At 35.8% G+C, this 19,178-nt stretch overlaps 2 protein-coding genes across 2 annotated transcripts; one reads left to right on the top strand and one right to left on the bottom strand.

Annotated features, from left to right (window-relative positions):
- The first annotated feature begins 907 nt into the window (after positions 1 to 907).
- On the top strand, positions 908 to 5,839 carry LOC101222656 (hypothetical protein). The gene is made up of 5 exons (XM_004145802.3): positions 908 to 1,932; positions 2,599 to 2,657; positions 2,780 to 2,908; positions 3,594 to 3,729; positions 5,184 to 5,839. Exons 1-5 carry the CDS (start codon positions 1,234 to 1,236, stop codon positions 5,538 to 5,540), a joined length of 1,380 nt encoding a protein of 459 aa, XP_004145850.1. The 5' UTR covers positions 908 to 1,233; the 3' UTR covers positions 5,541 to 5,839.
- Positions 5,840 to 6,235: 396 nt separating this feature from the next.
- LOC101222898 (THO complex subunit 4D) lies at positions 6,236 to 18,869 on the bottom strand. Its single transcript, XM_004145803.3, has 7 exons — positions 18,616 to 18,869; positions 16,729 to 16,974; positions 16,250 to 16,393; positions 16,088 to 16,156; positions 14,999 to 15,186; positions 7,886 to 7,936; positions 6,236 to 6,768 (listed from the first exon to the last, which is right to left on the bottom strand). The coding sequence occupies exons 2-7, from the start codon at positions 16,924 to 16,926 to the stop codon at positions 6,558 to 6,560; spliced, it is 861 nt and encodes a 286-aa protein (XP_004145851.1). The 5' UTR covers positions 16,927 to 16,974; positions 18,616 to 18,869; the 3' UTR covers positions 6,236 to 6,557.
- Positions 18,870 to 19,178: the final 309 nt, after the last annotated feature.

The raw sequence follows: 19,178 nt of genomic DNA, 5'->3' as shown, positions 1-19,178 counted from the left end.
TCAAGCCAACTTTGACTCAAGGTCATACTAGAATAGCTCATGTTCTATAGCTCGGGGCTATCTCAAGCCAACCTTCATCTGGGATCATACTACATTATAGCTTATGTTCTTAAGCTCAGGCCTATCTCAGGGCAACTTTGGTCCTAGATCATTAACATAATGCTTATGTACTACATTAGCTCATGTTCGTTTGATCCAGGGCCAAAAGTTTCCTCAAGATAGCCCCAAGCTAAAGAACATAAGCTATTGTAGTATGATCTCGGGCCAAAGTTGCCTCGAGATATCCTCAAGAGAGATCGAAAAATTTTCGTCAAATAATTTCAAATTTTAGAAAGAATCTTAGGATTGATCTCAACCAAAATTGATTTTGAGAAAAACAAATTTTCAGTTGTCCCAAGATGCACCCCACCGAGAATGGAACAATGTGTGGCAAGGAGTGGAACAATGTATGGCATACATTTCAACGTATTTTAGAGGAGTAAAATAACACTAATCCACATTTTGCTTAATCCATGTCCCAAACGTAGAGTTCGATTAAAATAGCTCAATCCACACTCGACATATGCACCTCAAACGTAGACTATAATAACGTACACAAGCTCCATCCCAAAGGCAGACTATTATAATTCTAAGCTTTTATAATGAGATGACAGACTATTATAATCTTCAGCTTTTATAAATACTCAGACTATTACAAGTCACTCCAAACACGATTGTAAAATCTAACTCTAACTTTTAAAACAGAGAATGAAACGTCTCACTTACTTTATTTTATTTAGTAGGGGATTGAAAATTGGCCCCATCTTCACTTTGTTAATTCAACAATAATAATAATAGTGATACCCTAAAACAATGGGAGTTGATATAAAAATGGAGTGTTTCACATGATATGATAATATATGAACACTAAAAACAACACAATCCAACTGTTTTCTTTCAACTTTTTTCAGTATTAAAATGGAGAGATGCCATGAAGAAAGAGAGAAGAGAAGAAGACTGCTCTCTCTGTAAACAAAAAACCAAAACAACAAAGCAAAGCAAAGAAGAAAAGTAAAACACAAATCCAAAGTTTCCACTAAAGTGGTGAACCCAAATCACTGTCTGTCTCTTTGTCTCTAAGCTCCGTTTCACCATTTCCTTCCTTCCTTCCTTCCTTCCTTCCTCTGATTCTCTGTGTTTCTTCAATACCCATTTTCGATTCAACCGAAACCCACGTTCCATTTTTCTCTAAAAATGTCATTTTCCTGCGGAATCGAGTGTGTTGTGGTTTTGGGTTGCTTAAGATGGGCTTGGAAGCGATGTACCTACATCGGCTCTTACGACAGTGCCACTTGGCCACCGGCCACTTGTGACGACTTTGAGCCAGTCCCTCGAGTCTGCCGTTTAATCCTCGCCGTTTACGAGTCCGATCTCGATAACCCTCAATTTCTTCCTTCTGGGGGTTACCGTCCCAACCCTGAATGGCTAATCAAACGCGTCACTTACGAGCAGACAATGGGTCAGGCTCCGCCGTACATAATCTACGTCGACCACGACCATCGTGAGATTGTTCTTGCCATTAGGGGTCTTAATTTAGTGAAAGAGAGTGATTACAAGCTGTTGTTGGATAATCGATTGGGGATGCAAATGTTTGATGGTGGGTTTGTTCATCATGGTCTTTTGAAATCCGCGACTTGGTTACTGAATCAAGAATCTGAGACGCTTAAACGTCTTTGGCTTGAGAATGGGTCGGATTACAATATGGTGTTTGCGGGTCATTCTTTGGGGTCTGGTGTGGCTTCGTTGTTGACTGTGATTGTGGTGAATCATCGGGACCTGTTGGGTGGTATTCCGAGGAGTAAAGTTCGGTGCTATGCGCTGGCGCCGGCCAGATGTATGTCGCTTAATTTGGCTGTGAAATATGCAGATGTGATTAATTCTGTCATTCTGCAGGTAATGGATTAGTTTTGGTCAAACCCCATTTGATGATTAATGAGTTTTGATTAAGTCTGTTGCTGCTTCTTTCTAAACCCTGTATTGATTTCTTCATACTGTGGTATTTAGCTCAAATTGGCGTTGAAGGATTCTGAGTACTCTTTCATTTTTTGGATTTTCTCATTTTAGTGCTCACTCACCTTAGTTTCTCCCGTTCCCACCATTTGACTGGAGATTTGTTTTGTTATTCCTTAAGGACTTGCTTGCTGTTCTGAAATCAGTGCTCATCCATTTTTTGTTCATCATGAAGGGATAAATTCAGTTGTTACAGATAGAGTTCTGTTTGTTTCTTTGTTCATTTGTTTTTTAAATTGACGTGGTCTAGAGTATTTGGTTTGAAAGAAATCAGATGTTTTTGAAGAATAAAAAGGTTTCTTGGGAGGAAAGCTAAGGTGCCTGTGGCCTTTTGAGTTCTTTCTAAAGCTTATTGATATTCAGTTTTTTAGTTTAATTCCTGTTGGGTAATTTGCTTGTTTTGTATGTAATTTTTAGTTTTGGTTTTGGGGTTTCCTTGTTTCTTGTTTCTAGTTACTGTTACCAATAGTTGTCCTTAGATTGTAAATTTAATTATTGTAAAGAACTTTTTTTTTCTCTTTTTTACATCGTTGGACTGTTTTTGTTCAGGATGATTTCTTGCCAAGAACTGCCACACCCTTGGAAGATATATTCAAGTCAATCTTTTGGTATGTGTCACTTTTAAGCTGACTTTTTTGGATCTATGACAACGAAAACCTCTTCTTCCTAGAACTAGTGCAATAAAATTGCTATTAATATCTCTTAAACCAGGCCTTGATGCTTTGGACAGTTTGCCTTGCCTATTATTTCTGGTTTGCTTGAGGGACACTTTCATACCCGAGGGTCGAAAGCTCCGGGATCAAAGAAGACTTTACGCACCCGGAAGAATGTATCATATTGTTGAAAGAAAATTTTGCAGGTATAGGCCACTTATTTTATTGTCCTTAATTCATGAAGATTTGTTTTTTAATCTTTGGTTGAATTTTGAATGTTCGCTTGTTCAGTCTACTGTCTGTCAGCACATTTTAGCTGTCTTCTAAAGTGAACATGTTTATGCCGCTTTCCAAACATCAATCATTTACTTGTCTTCAACTACAGCTGTCTTCATAAATTAAGCTCTTGTCCTTTGTATGTAGCTTAATTCTTAACTCCAAATTTGCAACCAGACAGTGTTTGGACGTCACACGACAAACCCAGCTAATTTTCACTGTATACTTCCCTCTTGTTCAAATAAGCAGTTTGGTGTATGGTTTCCACAAACTTGTTTCTGTTTTCTTTTGGTGGAACTTTGGTCATGATTTGTAAATAGAAGAGGGTTGATTAGGGGCCCATTGGTATATTTTACCAGATTCAATTTTGGTAAATACTTCTATTATTATACGTGTTCTCATTGATTCACTATAATCTGTTTTTCGACTTCAACTTTGCTTGCATCAAAAGAAGGGGAAAAAAGAATTAAAGAGAACTTCATCACTTTGCTGAGATTTGCAAATGATCCCTGTCATTTAAATGTTTTGTTGGAATCAATTGTGATTCAATCTATCTGATTGTAACTAATAACAAATAATTTATTTGTACTTATACTTTCACTTCTTGCTTTCCAGATGTGGGAGGTTTCCTCCTGAAATTAGAACTGCTATTCCTGTTGATGGAAGATTTGAACATATTGTCCTGTCATGTCATGCCACATCTGATCATGGTATAATATGGATAGAAAAAGAAGCAAGGAAAGCCTTGGAAGTAAGTATAATCTCAATATCAATTCAGTGTCTCACTTATGTGCTCCGATATCTCAAAGTTTTATCCTCTCTCCCCTTCTGTGATGGGATTCAAGGAGTATAAAAGGAGAAGAATGTTTTTTACTACAAAAATTCTTTAGTATTATCATATTTGTGCAAAAATTTACGAAGGGGGTGCTGCATGAGAAAGCTTTACTCAAGAAATATGTCACAAATAATATCCCTCCCGAAGCTTTAACTCCCCATATATCTACATCGTACCACAAGATCCTTGATCTTTGTTTTGGCTCAAAAGGGGTAACTACAGAATTTTGGAACCAGTCCTTGATCATCTTGATTCTTCATTGTATACCAAAACACTCCATGATTTTGTGGCAACAATTTGGAGCAAATGGGGATGGAAAAAAGGACGAAGTTTTCTTCCAAGTTTCCTTCAAATATATTTAGCACCAACCCAGAGAAAGCTAGATGAAGATTTCTTTAGCTCCACGGAGAAACGGGCAAAGATAATGACCATCATTTTGGGTATCTAATTCTTTCATATATATATATCTAACATCACTTACCTACTTCTTCCAACATATTGGATTAGTCTGTAGTTATATGTTCAAGAATAGGAAGTCGCTTCCAGGATCCAATCTTTTATCTCATCTTCAAGCCTTATATTAGCTCTGTCTCTGACCATGTTTCTGTTTCTCTACGAAACATACCCTGCAGAAATCTGAAGCCTCTCATTTCTATCATGATTCCAAGTTTCCACCATGGGCCAGGCACAATGAAGACCCTTATCCTTTTTATTTTTCCCCTTGGGAGAAAGTTTCAACAGATGCTACTGTCATAAAATAGTAATAGCCTTTTCCAACATGGCAATCTTTTTATTTCCTGCATATTCTAATTACATGCTTGGGCTTGGGCCTATTGCAAGGACTTTTGCTGCGAGTATGGTGATGACCCTCTTCCATAAGTGACTACCAATTCCATTGAAAAACTCTATTGATTTCTCCTATGGAAAGGAGCAAAGATGAAAGGAGGTGCACTTTGTCAATTGATCTGAAGTCCGAGACCCTCTCTGAATGACTTGGGCTTGGTAGTCATTGGAACCTTGTTTGATGCTCTAGGAAGTGAAATTACGTGGACAAATTCTTGAGAAAGATTCCAAAGTCTGAAGTTCCCTGTTTCCAACATTTTCTTATAGTCATTTTCCAATGACAACCATACCATTCTTTTCCAATTCCATCCCATAATTTAAAGCATGAAATCTAATTGTATATTCTGTACTACTTCTAGGATATAATTAGGTGACTTTACATGATGTATGATTTCTTCACAAGTTTCCCTGAGGTATAATATTACTGAACCATACTCTTATGCCAACATCATCTGTCTAAGATTTGTAGTAGCCTGTGATACTTGGCAAATAATTTCATAAATTTAACAAAGTACTTCACTCTTCAGTTAATGAAAGAAACTGCTGACAGTACAACAACTACAATTGCGCCAACAATACAGAAATTTGAGAGGAAGCGGACCCTTGATAAAGAACACAAAGATGCTTTGGAAAGAGCTGTTAGTCTGAATGTACCTCATGCTGTGAATTCAGCGGACGACGATGCTTCTCATGAAGACGATGAAACACGAGAGCCTCCTCCTAGCGAAAGTGGAGAATTCTCAACGAAGACGAAACCTGTTTCTGGCAGGACAAACTGGAACGAAGTGGTTGAAAAGCTATTTCATCGAAACGAATCAGGAGGTCTTCTTCTTAGAAAAGATGTAGCAACAGCAGCAAGTGAAGCCCCCTATCAGTCTCAATAGCATCATTACTCCATTCTTCCTTCTAGTCATTTTGAGGTCAGATTTCCTTGTGCATTTGTTATTCGGTTGTGAGTATAAAGGTCAGGGTAACATCTTAATTCTTTGTATTTGTGAATTTTTTTACTGTAAAGTAGACATGATTTTTACAATTTGCCTTCAAAGAGTAAATAACAATTATACAGATGAGAAGGGAAGAATGTTGTTCCGTGTCAAAGAACATTCATTAAACTGCGATTGATGTGTATTTACTTTGCTTGTGGATTTTGGTGATTAAAAAGATGGTTTGATATTTTTTTTTCCGTTTTTCCCTCTTTTGTATGCATTGTGAACAATGTAGGAACATTTGGTGGCAATTTGGTCGAAAACAGACCACAGCACAACCCTAGTATCTACTCGATGCAGTTAATTAATGTTGAGTTTGAATTTTGCCATCCAAATGTATGGGATGCATCGAATTAGTGTTTCCTAAGTTTACACTAAGACAAACATCCTCCATATATTGGTAAAATTTTGATAAAGTTGATACCACAATGTCAATAGTTCAAATGAAACAATCAATTCAACTGATCAAATTGCAGTCCAGCAATAAAGCAAAATATAAACTTCAATCAGCCAAAAATATATGAACCTGATTAAGAAGTTTGCAACATCTTTGTTCGATAGGAGACAAGAAGGAAATAAAAGAGAAGGGGAAGTTCAAAAGAAACAACTTAATCCTTTTATACATAAAGAAATTTTTTACCTATTCGAGAGATTGATGATCCCAAGCTCGATTCATTCAGGATCAACCAAAAAGATAGTTTTGATAATAGAGGGTCGAACAGTATTATCATCTCCATTAACATTTAACAGGCAAAATACATATCTAGTCTACCGAAGTAAAAAAAAATAAAATAAAATAAACATGTAAACTAATAATAACAAAATAATCACCCGAGAATGCAATATATATTGTTACTAACACAAGTTAATCGGATCATACTTCAACTTTTGCACATTCGACCAAGGTTCCTCTCCTCAGGTTTGCATGGCTTCTGCATGGTAGTTTTCAAGCTCCTTGTCAAGTTCATCTGAGGACTTCTCTACAGGTTTTTTCCTTCCTTGCCCACGGCCACGACCACGCCCTCGGCCACGGCCTCCTCCACTTCCTCCTCCTAGACCTACACCACGGCTCCAAGCACCTCGCCCACGGCCACGAGCATTCCTCAGGCCTCCACGATGGCTTGGACTATACAAAACACAAAAGTTTCAATAAACCCATACAGTAATAAGAACAACCAAAGTTGATTCATCTCACTTCATTTCCCACTTAACCTACACTTTTCAAAACCTTTCAAAGGATACTTTCAGTGACTACTATCAAGAATGGCCTCAAACTCATCCAGTTCCAAGAGATCGAATATCCTACACACTGATTGCTTTCTTTGAACTTCCAACAATTTTATGTCAAACAAGTGCCTAGAATAATCAATTTTTGAAGAAAGTTTATGTTCAATTAGATATAAAGTTGAATTTGAACCCAAAACCTTCAATTTTGTATTCTAGTAGATCCATGAATTTTAAAGAAAATATTGAATAAGTCAACAACTTATTATACACAATAGTTGAAAGATAAGGACTTACTGACACTTGATGAAAACGTACAACTTATGGCCTCCACGTGGAGAACTTTGCACAATTCTTCTTAAAATACACATTAGAGAACAATTAAGGCTTAGGGACCTCTCATCCCATAGGCCTATAGGTTACGTTCTTGTTTCTCATTAATAGAAAAATAATAATAAAAAAGACTTATGAGACACTTTTTAAAATTTAGTAACAAAAACAAAAAAGTTAAGACTGAACGTAAATTTGACCTTACAGAAAACTAGAAGAAAAGTTCTGTTTTTTAATTTTCATATCTTTTCCTCATATTAATTTTCAAAAATAATTGGGGCATATTTAAAGAGTTGATTCATAAAAATTTAGGAAACAAACACAAAAGTATTGCGAAACATTTGTTATCAGTTCTATTTTCTTATTCTAAAAAATGTATTAAATATTATCATACCAAATAATTTTCAATCATAAAAAAAAATTAGAAAAGGAAAGCAAAAAGGTGGTAATATTTCAGTAGCTTGTTTCCCACACTTCCAAACAGGTAGAGAAAATATAACTCCCAATTCTAACACCCCTATGAAAATCAAAGATATGAGTAACCAAGAACAAATGACTTCAAAACCAATCCAACTATCAGGCAGTAAAACAATCCCAGAACAAAATAATAATAGTAATAATAAAACCCAGCTACTCTGCTATTGAATATAAAAATCTCATGCCAAAAGCAATGTCTAGTTAGAACTTACCCAGGAAAAGAGTTAACCACGTTGGAAGTAGCATTACGACCAGATTCAGACCTGCATATACCCAACAAATCTTAATATTACTAATCAAAGCAGATTATGTTTCTTTTCATCAAACATGTTAGAAGTACAATTTCCAAAGGACAGCATGAAAATTTTAACAAATCTAAACAATATGTAACTTTTTCCCTTTGTTCCTTTTTTCTTCCTTTTTCTTTTAAGACCAATTTCCATTGAAAAAATGAAAGAGTACAAGGGCAAACAAACATACGGCCCAGAAGACAAGAGCTCAACATTAACTATAGAAGGGACTCCAGTCCAAAAGAAATAGTTTGATATCATAATTACAAAATGGTCTTGCAACTGATACCCTAATAACTGAAACATTAAACCTCACGTCCCCAAGAATTCTGTTCATTGATTGATGAAGTAGGTTACAAGAGAATTCTTATATGTGACTGTAACTACAAGAATTTCCTCCAATGTGACATGAGGATTGGTATGCTGTAGTTGCATCTAATAGCTACGAAGAGGTAGAGAAAGTTCACTCCAAGTTAAAAGCAAGAAAAGCTGTCCAATGCATTTTGGGAACTAAAATAAATCTTCAGAAAATGTATTTTAAGAAGTAACTAACTGCAATCAGCAAATGCTAGTTTAGGGCAGTAGCAAGAATTTGTGCGTCTAGTATAGTTACATTACATTGGAAGTGGGTATTAGAAAGATACTCGCAATGAAACTTCTTTGCAGGGATTTTACATATCATGGAAGTAAAAGTACAATCTAGAAGAAAAGAGGTGTTTATTACATATTTTTGAAGTGTTAAACATTAAACTAAAAATACATTTCTTTTTATATCCATGAATGTCTAGGTCAATATACGAGCACTTCGAATAATCTCACAAAACACATTACAACATTTTGGTGTCAAGTAAACTCATAAGATATTAATGCCTAGGTACGGATTGAACCCATGACCTCTTATCCATTTATAGAGACCGTCTCGTCTCCATTTTAACCACTAGGTCAACCCATGATGATCGGTAGAGATCATATTACAAATGGTCAAAACTCAAAAATTACTAAACTATTTTGTCTTTAACTAACACTATTTGGAATACTCCCAAATACTGTTTTCTGTCAACGGTTAGTATTATCTCCAAGGTGATCTCAATGAGGCCTTTCCCCATTATCAAAACTCTAAAGACAGAAAACCACTCAAAGTTGGATGCTCTTCCCCCAAGAGCGGTTGATTTAAGTTCTTCTATTGGTATTTCAAAACATGTTGGTTTTCATTTGAACGGAAACAATAGCATTGACTAGATGAAATTACAAAAGGTGAGATCATATCCAATAGATTACCAAAGAAACATCTCCAATCATGAGATTTGATAAACTATATTTACAAATAGTCAAATTTGGGATCAATTTACACCTATTAAAGGATAAGTACTTAAAAGATGTTAAAAAAGATGGGAGGTCTTGTTCCCTATCTATGAAGGTACTAGAATTGCACTCCAACCAGATCACAAGAGATCTCAAACAACGTTTAGACAAAGAATCTTCTTCTCTTTCTTGAAGAAGTCTAACAAGAGGGAGAATGTCCCAACGTCAAAATAAAAGGAAATCTGCCACGTAAACTTTTGACAAATGAAGTTCGAAAGATTTTGGCTTGTTTGCACCAAAATAAGAGATGACTAAACAAATCCCCTACGACTTTGCACAAAATGCAGCAGTTAGAAGAGATGGATATCCAAGGAGATTGCATTTGAAGGTTGTTGTAAATATTAAAACATGAGTGACTTGACTTTCCTATAAAGAACTTCATCCTTTGGTGGTATAATTCTTTCTAAATGCTTAGATAGATCTTTACGGCCCAATTGTCTAATCAAAGCTAACAACTTGGAAAGAGATTTTGAGAAGGAAAAAAAGAAACCGATCCATCTCTAAATTCCAGCACCATATGTCAAAGGATTCATTGTGAGATTCACACCAACTGACGAGAGCTTATGAAGGCTGGCCCAATCCCAGTTTCTCCTTACGTCAAATCTCTCCTAGGTAAGAAATCCCAAAATGCCAAAGGTTCATTCCACATTTCAGCTACAAGACAATCAACCCTGTGTAATAGTAAGCAAGGAAAGATATATTTCAGAGCCTCAATACAAATCCATAAATCAGGAGTGTCTTAACATTACCGACCTTGAGGATCAGGCAGATTGTCTTGAAATTAGTCAAGGTGCACGTAAGCTGACCTGGACACTTACGAACATAAAAAAAATAACAATAATAACATCACCAACTTTGCAAGTGATGACTGAATCAATAACTTGCCTGAACAGGGTGGATTTCTCTTTATAAAATCTCCAAATCCATTTAGCCAGCAAGGATAAATTATTCCATTTTAGGTTAACAATCCGTAAACCTCCTTCCAAAGTTAACTTACTTCATCCCCATCTAAGATTAAGAACCCCTTTAGTTGTTGCTTATCCACAAAGTTGATGGGAAGGTCGGAACAATGTTCCTTGAATGAGAATGCTGGCTAAATTATTCCATTTTAGGTTAACAATACTTAAAAACTCCTTCAGAAGTTAACTTACCTCATCCATCTAAGATTGCAACCAACCCCTTTAATTGTTGCTCATCCACAAAGTTGATGGGAAGGTTAGAACGATGTAGCTTGAATGAGAATCTATCAACCACCGTTAGAGATGCATGAGAAGAGGCTTTCCTAAATTTTTTAAATGATGGAAACGAAAAAATGACAAGGATTTACACTCACCATTAAGTGGCCAATCACCAAACTTGCAATCCAAATTCATCACTAATGAAGCAAACATACGGATCAAGTTCGATCCCAAGAATTCCAACTTCTGACAATTCATGTTCAAACTCAATACATCCTCAAAACATGTTGGATTGTTATGGGGGTTAGTTACCAAAAGAGGTCCAACATGTTGGGTTTTTCTGATGGTACTGTTAATTAAACTAAGTAGTTTATATAAGTGCATTTGAGAAGTTTTAAAATTTTAGAGGCCCGTTGATAGTGTGAGCACCTTCACTACAAATTTTTCAACTTCTATTAGTTTATAAAAAATTCTTCTAGTGGCCTTCCTATCCAAGCAAAAAAAGCTTTTTTATCCTTCTATATGCTGAAGACCAAAGGAAAACTTCTACTTTCTACAGCTTGCTAAGTTTCCAGATAGGCTGATCAAAGCTGAGTTTGTACTACTGCGCATGTAATCAAGGTTCACAAAGGCAGACTTAAACGAGTAAGAACAGACTTTTCAAGAGACCAAATAATGCTACTGAAGAGACTTCCCCCTACTAAACAAAACATCGCAACAAGAGTCACCTTGCAGGTTAATTCTCTATCAGAAAGGCCTTTTCTCAAGCCCAAGGTCCAAGTCTGATTTTCCATCCCAGCAATCAGCAACAGAAGCTTCCTTTTTGCAAGACTCAAGAAAAATACTTGGGAAATGAATATCTAAATGGGTGTTTTTATCGGTGTTTTCAAAGCGTAAGGTGCAACTCAGGGTGACAAGTCCTTTGATCGCCTCAAGGTGACAAAAAAGCGACGCATGAGCGTAGCAAGCACAATAAATAAATGATATATGTAAAACATACGTTTATATTCATATGTAAAAGCCTCAAAGATTTTTTTTTTTTTTTTTTGATAAGAGACAAGTATATTCATATAACAAAACAGAACATGCTAAGGGCGAGGGACAAGAGGGCCCTCCCCGGAAGAAGCTAGGAAACTAAGACATAATGGCCATCCAGTTGTTTAAAATCATAGAAAGGCTATAATTACAAAAGTGTTTGGTGTAATTCGTACTCCACCAAGAGGCTATGAGGCTATGTGTTGAACCACAGTCCAAAAAGAATCAAAAGAATTAAATCTATCTTCAAAAATTCTGCTATTCCTTTCTTTCCAAATGCTCCACAAAAGGGAACGCGTCGCACATTTCCATAAGATGTTTCCTTTAGGGCTGTAACCTCTAATGTTAAGACCTTCAATCATCCAGCTATCAATCTTGCTAGGAAGGCAAAGCTCCAAGTCAAAAATACCAAACAGAGTGTTCCAAGCTTTTTTTGTGAAGGGACAATGTAGAAATAAATGATCCAAGGTTTCCTCATCTTTAGCGCATAGGCAACACATCGAGGGGCTAAGCAATGTGTTCTGAATTTTTTTTTGTAGTTTCTCATGGGTGTTGAGGCTTCTGTAAGCAAGCGACCATAAGAAAAACTTCACCTTCTTCGGAATTTTATTCTTCCAAATATGACGAATCAAGGGAACAGCAATGTTGGGGGATCTCTTAGTTAAGTTAAGAAAAGTAGATTTTGTAGTGAAGTTGCCATTCATGTTAGAAGTCCATTTAAGACTATCATTCCTTTCATTGGGGGCCCAAGAATGAAGAATTTCTAAAGCTGAGGCTGCATTGGCAATCTCGTTGTCGAGCATATTTCTTCTAGGGCCCAAATTCCAAGAATGAGTAGCAGTACACCAGCATTCAGCCACATAAGCATCCTTATTCAGCGCCAAAGAGAATAAGTTAGGGAATTTTTCTGCAAGTGTTTCCGCAACACACCATTTATCCTTCCAAAACTTGATTTTTGTTCCTTCTCCCAAAACAAAAGCTGAAAAATTAAAGAATATCTCCTTATGCTTTAAAATACCAGCCCATAATCTATGAGATTTTCCCCTGTTTGGATCTTTGGTAGACCACCCATTCTCCTCTAAACCATAGATAGCCACAATTAATCGCCTCCATAATGAGGCTTCTTCCTTACTAAGCCTCCAAAACCATTTAGTGAGAAGAGCAATATTCTTTTGCCTAAAAGAGCCAATCCCAAGACCACCATAACAAGTTGGGGTGGAAGTGCATTCCCAATTGACGAGATGAGCAATTGGATTCGTAGATCCACCTGTCCAAACAAACTTCCTGATCATCTGTTCCAATCTATTAATAACACCAACTGGAGCTTGAGCAAGGGAGAAGAGATAACAAGGGAGGCTATTGAGAACTGATTGCACCAGAGTTAGTCTACCCCCTTTGGAGAGGGATACATTCCTCCACCTATCAAGTTTGTGTCTGAATCTCTCTTCAAGATTGTTCCACATCTCTTTTCTATTATGACCCCTTCCAATAGAGAAGCCCAAATATTTAAAGGGAAGATTCTCAACCGAGCATCCCGTAGATTCACTAAAAGGAGCTAAGTCATCATTGCTAAGGTTAATACCGATCAGGGAGGTTTTAGCTCTATTGAGGGAAAGACCGGCTCCCATAAGGAAGATATTAACCACCTTCCACCAGTTCTCCAGATTTCCATCCTCCCAGGAAGAAAAAAGAAGCGTGTCGTCTGCGTACTGAAGATGAGTTAACTCCTCTGACAGGTTCTCAAAATGAAAGCCTTTTAAAACTCCTTTTCTCATTACAGTAGTGGATAAGGCAGCTTAGAGCATCTCCCACAATCGTAAAAAGAAAAGGAGCAAGAGGATCACCTTGTCGAATGCCCCTTTTAGCAATAATCTTCCCTCTAGGCCTCCCGTTGATAATGATGGAGAATTAGTTGTCGACAAGCATCTCCAAATCCATTTCCTCCATCTCTGACCAAAGCCTTTAAGTTTCATGATCATATCAAGAAAAGACCAATCCACCTTATCATAAGCTTTCTCCAGGTCGAGCTTCAAAAGCACGCCTTTTCTGCCTCTTAAAGACCATTCGTCAACAGCCTCAGAAGCAGTTAAAATAGCATCAAGGATTTGCCTTCCCTCCACAAAAGCCATTTGAGAGTCATTAATTATCGATGGAAGAACTTTTTTAAGCCTTGAAGCAAGCACTTTGGAGATAATTTTATACAAGGAGGTAATCAAGCTAATTGGTCTGAAGTCACTGACACGACCTGCCTCTTTCTTTTTGGGGATGAGGCAAATATAAGTCTCGTTACATCTTCTATTAATAACTAATAATAAATTGTAAAGAATCAAATTTTATATAATCACATATAAATTATAAGATCAACTTGTTGAAAAGAAAATTAAGATAATATTTCACACCTCACTCTGCTAAATATTTAAGATTGTAACATGCAAATATTAAGATAATTATGACTTATTATTAGAAAACAATGCAAGGCGCCAAAAGAAATATTTCAACCCACCCACTAAAAATGAATATAAAAATATATAGTAAAACAATAATAACATAATACAGATTTTATGGCTCAAGAATTCATAATCCAACCTCACTAACTGTCTGGTATTTTATTTAAAATTTTGCTCAAGGTTAAAGAAATCAACAGAAAAAATATAATATTATACAACATATAATATTAATATACCTTTACATAAAACGCAGAACTTGAATCAATCGAAACCCACAATTGAAACCCAAAATCAAAACCCACAAGGAGCAATCATAAAAAGCAAGATGACAGGATTGATGAGGAACTTCAAACCTCAAGGAAACAATGAAATTTTTTGCAAGTGGCGCCTTTCAAAGAGAATAAGCAAAATCGTGAAGGAGTAGAGAGAGTTGGGTTGTCATTCAGGAAAGAATATGATATCAAAGAGTTTAAAAGGAAGAAACCAAAGCGAAGTAGAAGGAAGCGGCCAAATTCAAAAGGTTGAGTAATCGATTTCATGGGTTGTTGATCAATTAAATAAAAAAAGAAAGAAAACACAGATATTGGAAGAGGCACTAGCCTTCTTCATCAACGAAGGTGCAACAAGGTGTCGCTGGTCAATCACCTCTTTGAAGAGGCACCTAGACAGCACAACAGGCGCACTAACCCCACTCGCAGCACCACTCACCTTTGGAAAGGTAAACACAGTAAACATTGTAGTAAAAAAAGATTTGAAAAAGTAATATTGACAATTATAGGTTATAGTTCAAAATACCAACTATTATAATTGGAGCCCCACACATGGTGTGGATTATAATAACCCACTCCACCAACTTGAAGTTGAGGCCCCTAAACACCCCAAAATGACCATGAAATAGAATAATGTGCAGAAACTTTCTACTTCCAGCACACAATAATTACCTATAAAGATGTTAAAATTAAATACGAAAAGGGGCAAAATGAAAGAGAAAAAGTAACTAGAATACTACATACGTTAAAACAACTGTCCTCCTGTTTCTTCCATTTGTTCCAGTAACATTTATACGTGCAGAAACCGGCATTTCAGCATTATCACCAAGCATTTCAATCTTCATTGGCTTCCCATCCAATAACACATTGTTATAGCGCTTCAGAGCAGCAAATGCATCACTTCGCCGAGTATATACCACCTCAGCTGAGCCCTTCAATAAATAATAGGAAGTTTATCAGCCAACTAAAGCTTGATAAGGGAGCTAACCTTTATATACATATCTAAAATAGAAATGCGATAACTATCATATTTTCGTACAAATCTCATGCTAACTTAAAGAAGCCAAATATGAATAACAATGATAAGCAAAGGCAATGAAGACGAGCGAGAATTAGGGAATACATGGTCAAGGAACCATTGGCACCAAAGAATGAGACTATACCACCACATACAAAAGTGAAATCACAAGCTTATATATTGGTTTGCAAATAGGTTGAGTCCTTAAAAAAGGAGAAAAAAAACTCAACCTTGAAAACCTTAATAGATTGGATTGGAGTAACAAGTTTTGAGATATCTAGACTAAAATGAACTGAACGTATTAAATTAGTTACATTCGAACTTATTAAAAATGAAACCTGTTGAGCCTAGCTGGCATAAGTTAGTTAACTAAAAAATACAACATATTTTTTCACTCGAAATAAGATTGCGTCTATTCTAATCCATTGATACTTTATAGGAGTCTTTTGCACCACATGTTACTAATAATCAATTAATTACATTGGAGACTTGGAGTGTAATTTTCTTCATGAAATAGAATAGTAAACCATTAGAGAGATTATATAAAAACATGCAATAGATATAATTTATCATTAACTCAAAGTTGTTACATGTACTCTAGTCAAAAGTTCCTTATAATAGTTTTTTCTAGCACTATCCAACTTCTAAAGCAAAGATTCAGTACTGAATACAGATAAATTAAAATCCACCAAAAGGAAATATTGATTCAATGAACACAGTTGTGGCTACCAAAACAATATTGATACTTGATTCTAAAGAAATTCAAAGAGCAACACATTACTGCATAATTTTATAGAGACAGGGGCGAAACTTACACTTGGACGACCATTTTTGTCATAATGAATTGCAAATCTTTTCACGTCTCCAATTTCAGAGAACAACTCCTGAGTTCACCGTCAGGTTCCAAGTGAATAATAATAAAAAAAAAAAATGAAGAGAAAGCATCTTTAGTCAAATATATATGGCTTGAGTTGTACCTTTATATCTTCTTTGGTTACCCCATAATCCAAGTTGGAAACGTACAACTTTGTGCCAATTTGAATTCCAGAAATCCCTGAAGCTCTAAGACTATCTTCGAATAAATCATGCTGCCATTGAACATTCTTCATTCTGTGTGGGGGCTGATGAAAGCATGCAGATAAGAATCCAGATGGGGAAAACACATATCAGCTTATAAATCGACAAGAATATAATTCTCCACCCTTGAAAGTCCTTTGAAAATAACCCAGATAACCCACACGCATTCAATATTTGCAAAGATAATGGTACAAATACACCAGAAGACAATTCGGATCAGAGGGTGACCCACAATGAGATTCTCCACAGAACAATTTTACTGATCCACTTCTGTTAAGAGTTACTATAGTGTTGTTATTTGAGATCCCCATGAGCATGAATTTTCAAGGAATATCAGGTTGTCAAGCATATGCATTAAACATCACAGTTTGAAGCTTGCCTTGCGAATTGAGTAAGCAGATGCCCGTGCATTTATGCCGAGAGGACCTCTACGAACTGATCCTATCACTACTCCTCTTCCACCATTAAAAGACCCACCTGCTCCACGCCCACGACGGGCCCTACCTCGTGCTCTAAGCTTTTCACGATTATTCTTCTTTATCACATCCTCTAGTGACATATCCAAAGGAGTAGTCATCGATGTGGTAGGAGGAAACAGATTTCAAGGAATTATAGAAAAGAAGTCCTGCAGAATGGTAAGAAAAACATTAATCGTGATACTTGCAGGAAACTTGATTTTTTTTTTTTACAATAACGAATTCCTTGAAACTTGGTAAACCAATACTTTATTAGATGTATTCAACTGTAATATATATCCAATATTGGTTGACAATGACCTACCACCCATCCTATTCAACATCCATTTTCAACAATACACAAACTCATGTCCCCACTACAGTCCAACTAATGTGCTTCATAACACCAGTGTAGGCAAAAGTAATAGCAAACCAGCATAAACATCAAGACATTGTGAGGTACAAGCCTGAATTTATTTTTTCAAAAAATGATTACATAGCATAATGATTATCAAAGACAATAAATAAAACTTCATCTTAATTTACAGATCACAACTATGAAAATAGGCTAAAGTAGAGGGGACTATGGGTACACTAATGGAGTAAAACAAAGAAAAAGTCATATTTAGTTATTTCTTGGACCTCTAAAGTGTAATATGAAGATTGTTTTTATGATATTTTGGGCTCCTTGTAGTTAAAAGAATTAAATTATTCAATCACTGTTTGTCTTTTGTACGTTATCCATTATTTTCTTCGTCTCATTGTATGATTATTGATTAGCGATATCAAATACATATGCATTAACCAAAGATTTACATTTTATGTAACTTGATTTTATAAAAGTAAATAAACAACTGTTTTTTCTTCCCCAAGTTTGTTACACTTTGGTTCACCTGAAGCTTTCGAAACGACCATAAATAAATAAAACTATTCCGTCGAACAACCCCATCCTAAGCTTATAGGTCTTTTCCTTTCCCAAATAAACTCCACCATGACCTTAAAGATTCTTTTACGTGGACCATAGTGATGATTTTATAATTAAAAGAAAACAATATAGTTTTGATGATAAACGAGTTGAAGAATAAAACAAATGTAATTATAGTTTCTTATGTTGTTTAAGATTATCCTCGACCTCGCAAAACCTTAGGCTCTGGAAGTCATGCGATCAAAAAAAGTACAGTCGTAAGCAGATTTTTTAAATAAAAGTTTTTAAAAAAGAAAACGCACGTCCATGGCTGCTCCAACTCCAGCATCCATGCCCATATACAATATATTTGATTCCAAAGTCAATGAGATTACAATAAAGGCACTCAAGATAGTCAGTTTTCAGATCAGAAACCCAGAAGCAGGAAATATACGCATGAGAAAAAAGAAAATAAGCATCCAAGGATTGAAAATGATATCTACACCTACCACCAGTTGTTATAAGGAAAAAATATATGTACAAGAATGTAACTGATACTAGAAAGAAAGTTTAAAAAGAAAAGACAAACAAACAAACAAATAGAACGATAGATATTTAATGAACATTTTATGCAAAAAAACAACAATAATTCATTACGCAAAAGAGCCAAACGTCCTCGCTCAATTTCAACTTCGAAAACACTTTAAGATCTACAATCACAGAATAACAACCATATTCTTACAAGTATAACAAAAGAGATAATAGCGATCGCATCTTCTCAAAAAACAAAACAAAAATATCATTAAAAACTCGGATTGATAAAATAACCTAACAGAATAAGGATAAAACATATTCACATGATAACCAGAGTTTGCAAAAAGGAAAGAAAGAGATGAGAAGAAGTTACCTGAAGATTATCCCTTGAAAAAGTCGAAGGACTTCCGAGAGAGCGAAGATAGAAAGTTTAACAGGATGAAAGAGAGGATTCCGAAGGGACAAGGATGGAAAATGATCGTGGGTGTTGGAATTTTAGGGCGTCGAAGAGAGATGCTGAGATTCTTCCGGCGGGAGGCGGCGGCGGCGACCTGAGAGAGACTTTTCCTTCGGGACTAAGAAGATGAGTTCTTCCCTTTTGTTATTGCAACCTTTTGTTCTTACATCGTAAACAAAAATAGTCCATTTTGTTCATAAGTTATTGAAATTTAACCTTATTTTCCTGATTTTATAAATATAATCTATTTTAAATGTTTTACCTATAAATAATACCTTATAATTGCCCTTCAATCATGTATGCATATATGTATATGTTAGAAGAGTTTTCTTGCATAAACCCAAACATAAATAAGGGAAAAGTATCTGAATTTTAACTAACAACTCTTTGTCTCTCCTATTTTAAATTAGTCATTTTAATTCGTAAGGAAGCGTTTGGAGCAAGGATGGAGATTATAATAGTATAGGTATTATAATAGT

The sequence above is a fragment of the Cucumis sativus genome, chromosome 3 (assembly GCF_000004075.3).
Source record: "Cucumis sativus cultivar 9930 chromosome 3, Cucumber_9930_V3, whole genome shotgun sequence".
NCBI classification, from domain to species: Eukaryota; Viridiplantae; Streptophyta; class Magnoliopsida; order Cucurbitales; family Cucurbitaceae; genus Cucumis; species Cucumis sativus.
This window is presented reverse-complemented; position numbering and strand designations above follow the sequence as displayed.

Excerpts from the sequence above, each read along its gene's own strand:
- LOC101222656 (XM_004145802.3), top strand. The coding sequence starts at position 1,234 with ATGTCATTTTCCTGCGGAATCGAGTGTGTTGTGGTTTTGGGTTGCTTA. Across the intron at positions 1,933-2,598 it reads TTAATTCTGTCATTCTGCAG|GATGATTTCTTGCCAAGAAC; the intron begins GTAATGGATTAG and ends GTTTTTGTTCAG. Across the intron at positions 2,658-2,779 it reads ATATTCAAGTCAATCTTTTG|TTTGCCTTGCCTATTATTTC; the intron begins GTATGTGTCACT and ends TGCTTTGGACAG.
- LOC101222898 (XM_004145803.3), bottom strand. The coding sequence starts at position 16,926 with ATGACTACTCCTTTGGATATGTCACTAGAGGATGTGATAAAGAAGAAT. Across the intron at positions 16,394-16,728 it reads CTGCTTACTCAATTCGCAAG|CCCCCACACAGAATGAAGAA; the intron begins GCAAGCTTCAAA and ends TGCTTTCATCAG. Across the intron at positions 15,187-16,087 it reads ACAAAAATGGTCGTCCAAGT|GGCTCAGCTGAGGTGGTATA; the intron begins GTAAGTTTCGCC and ends TATTTATTGAAG.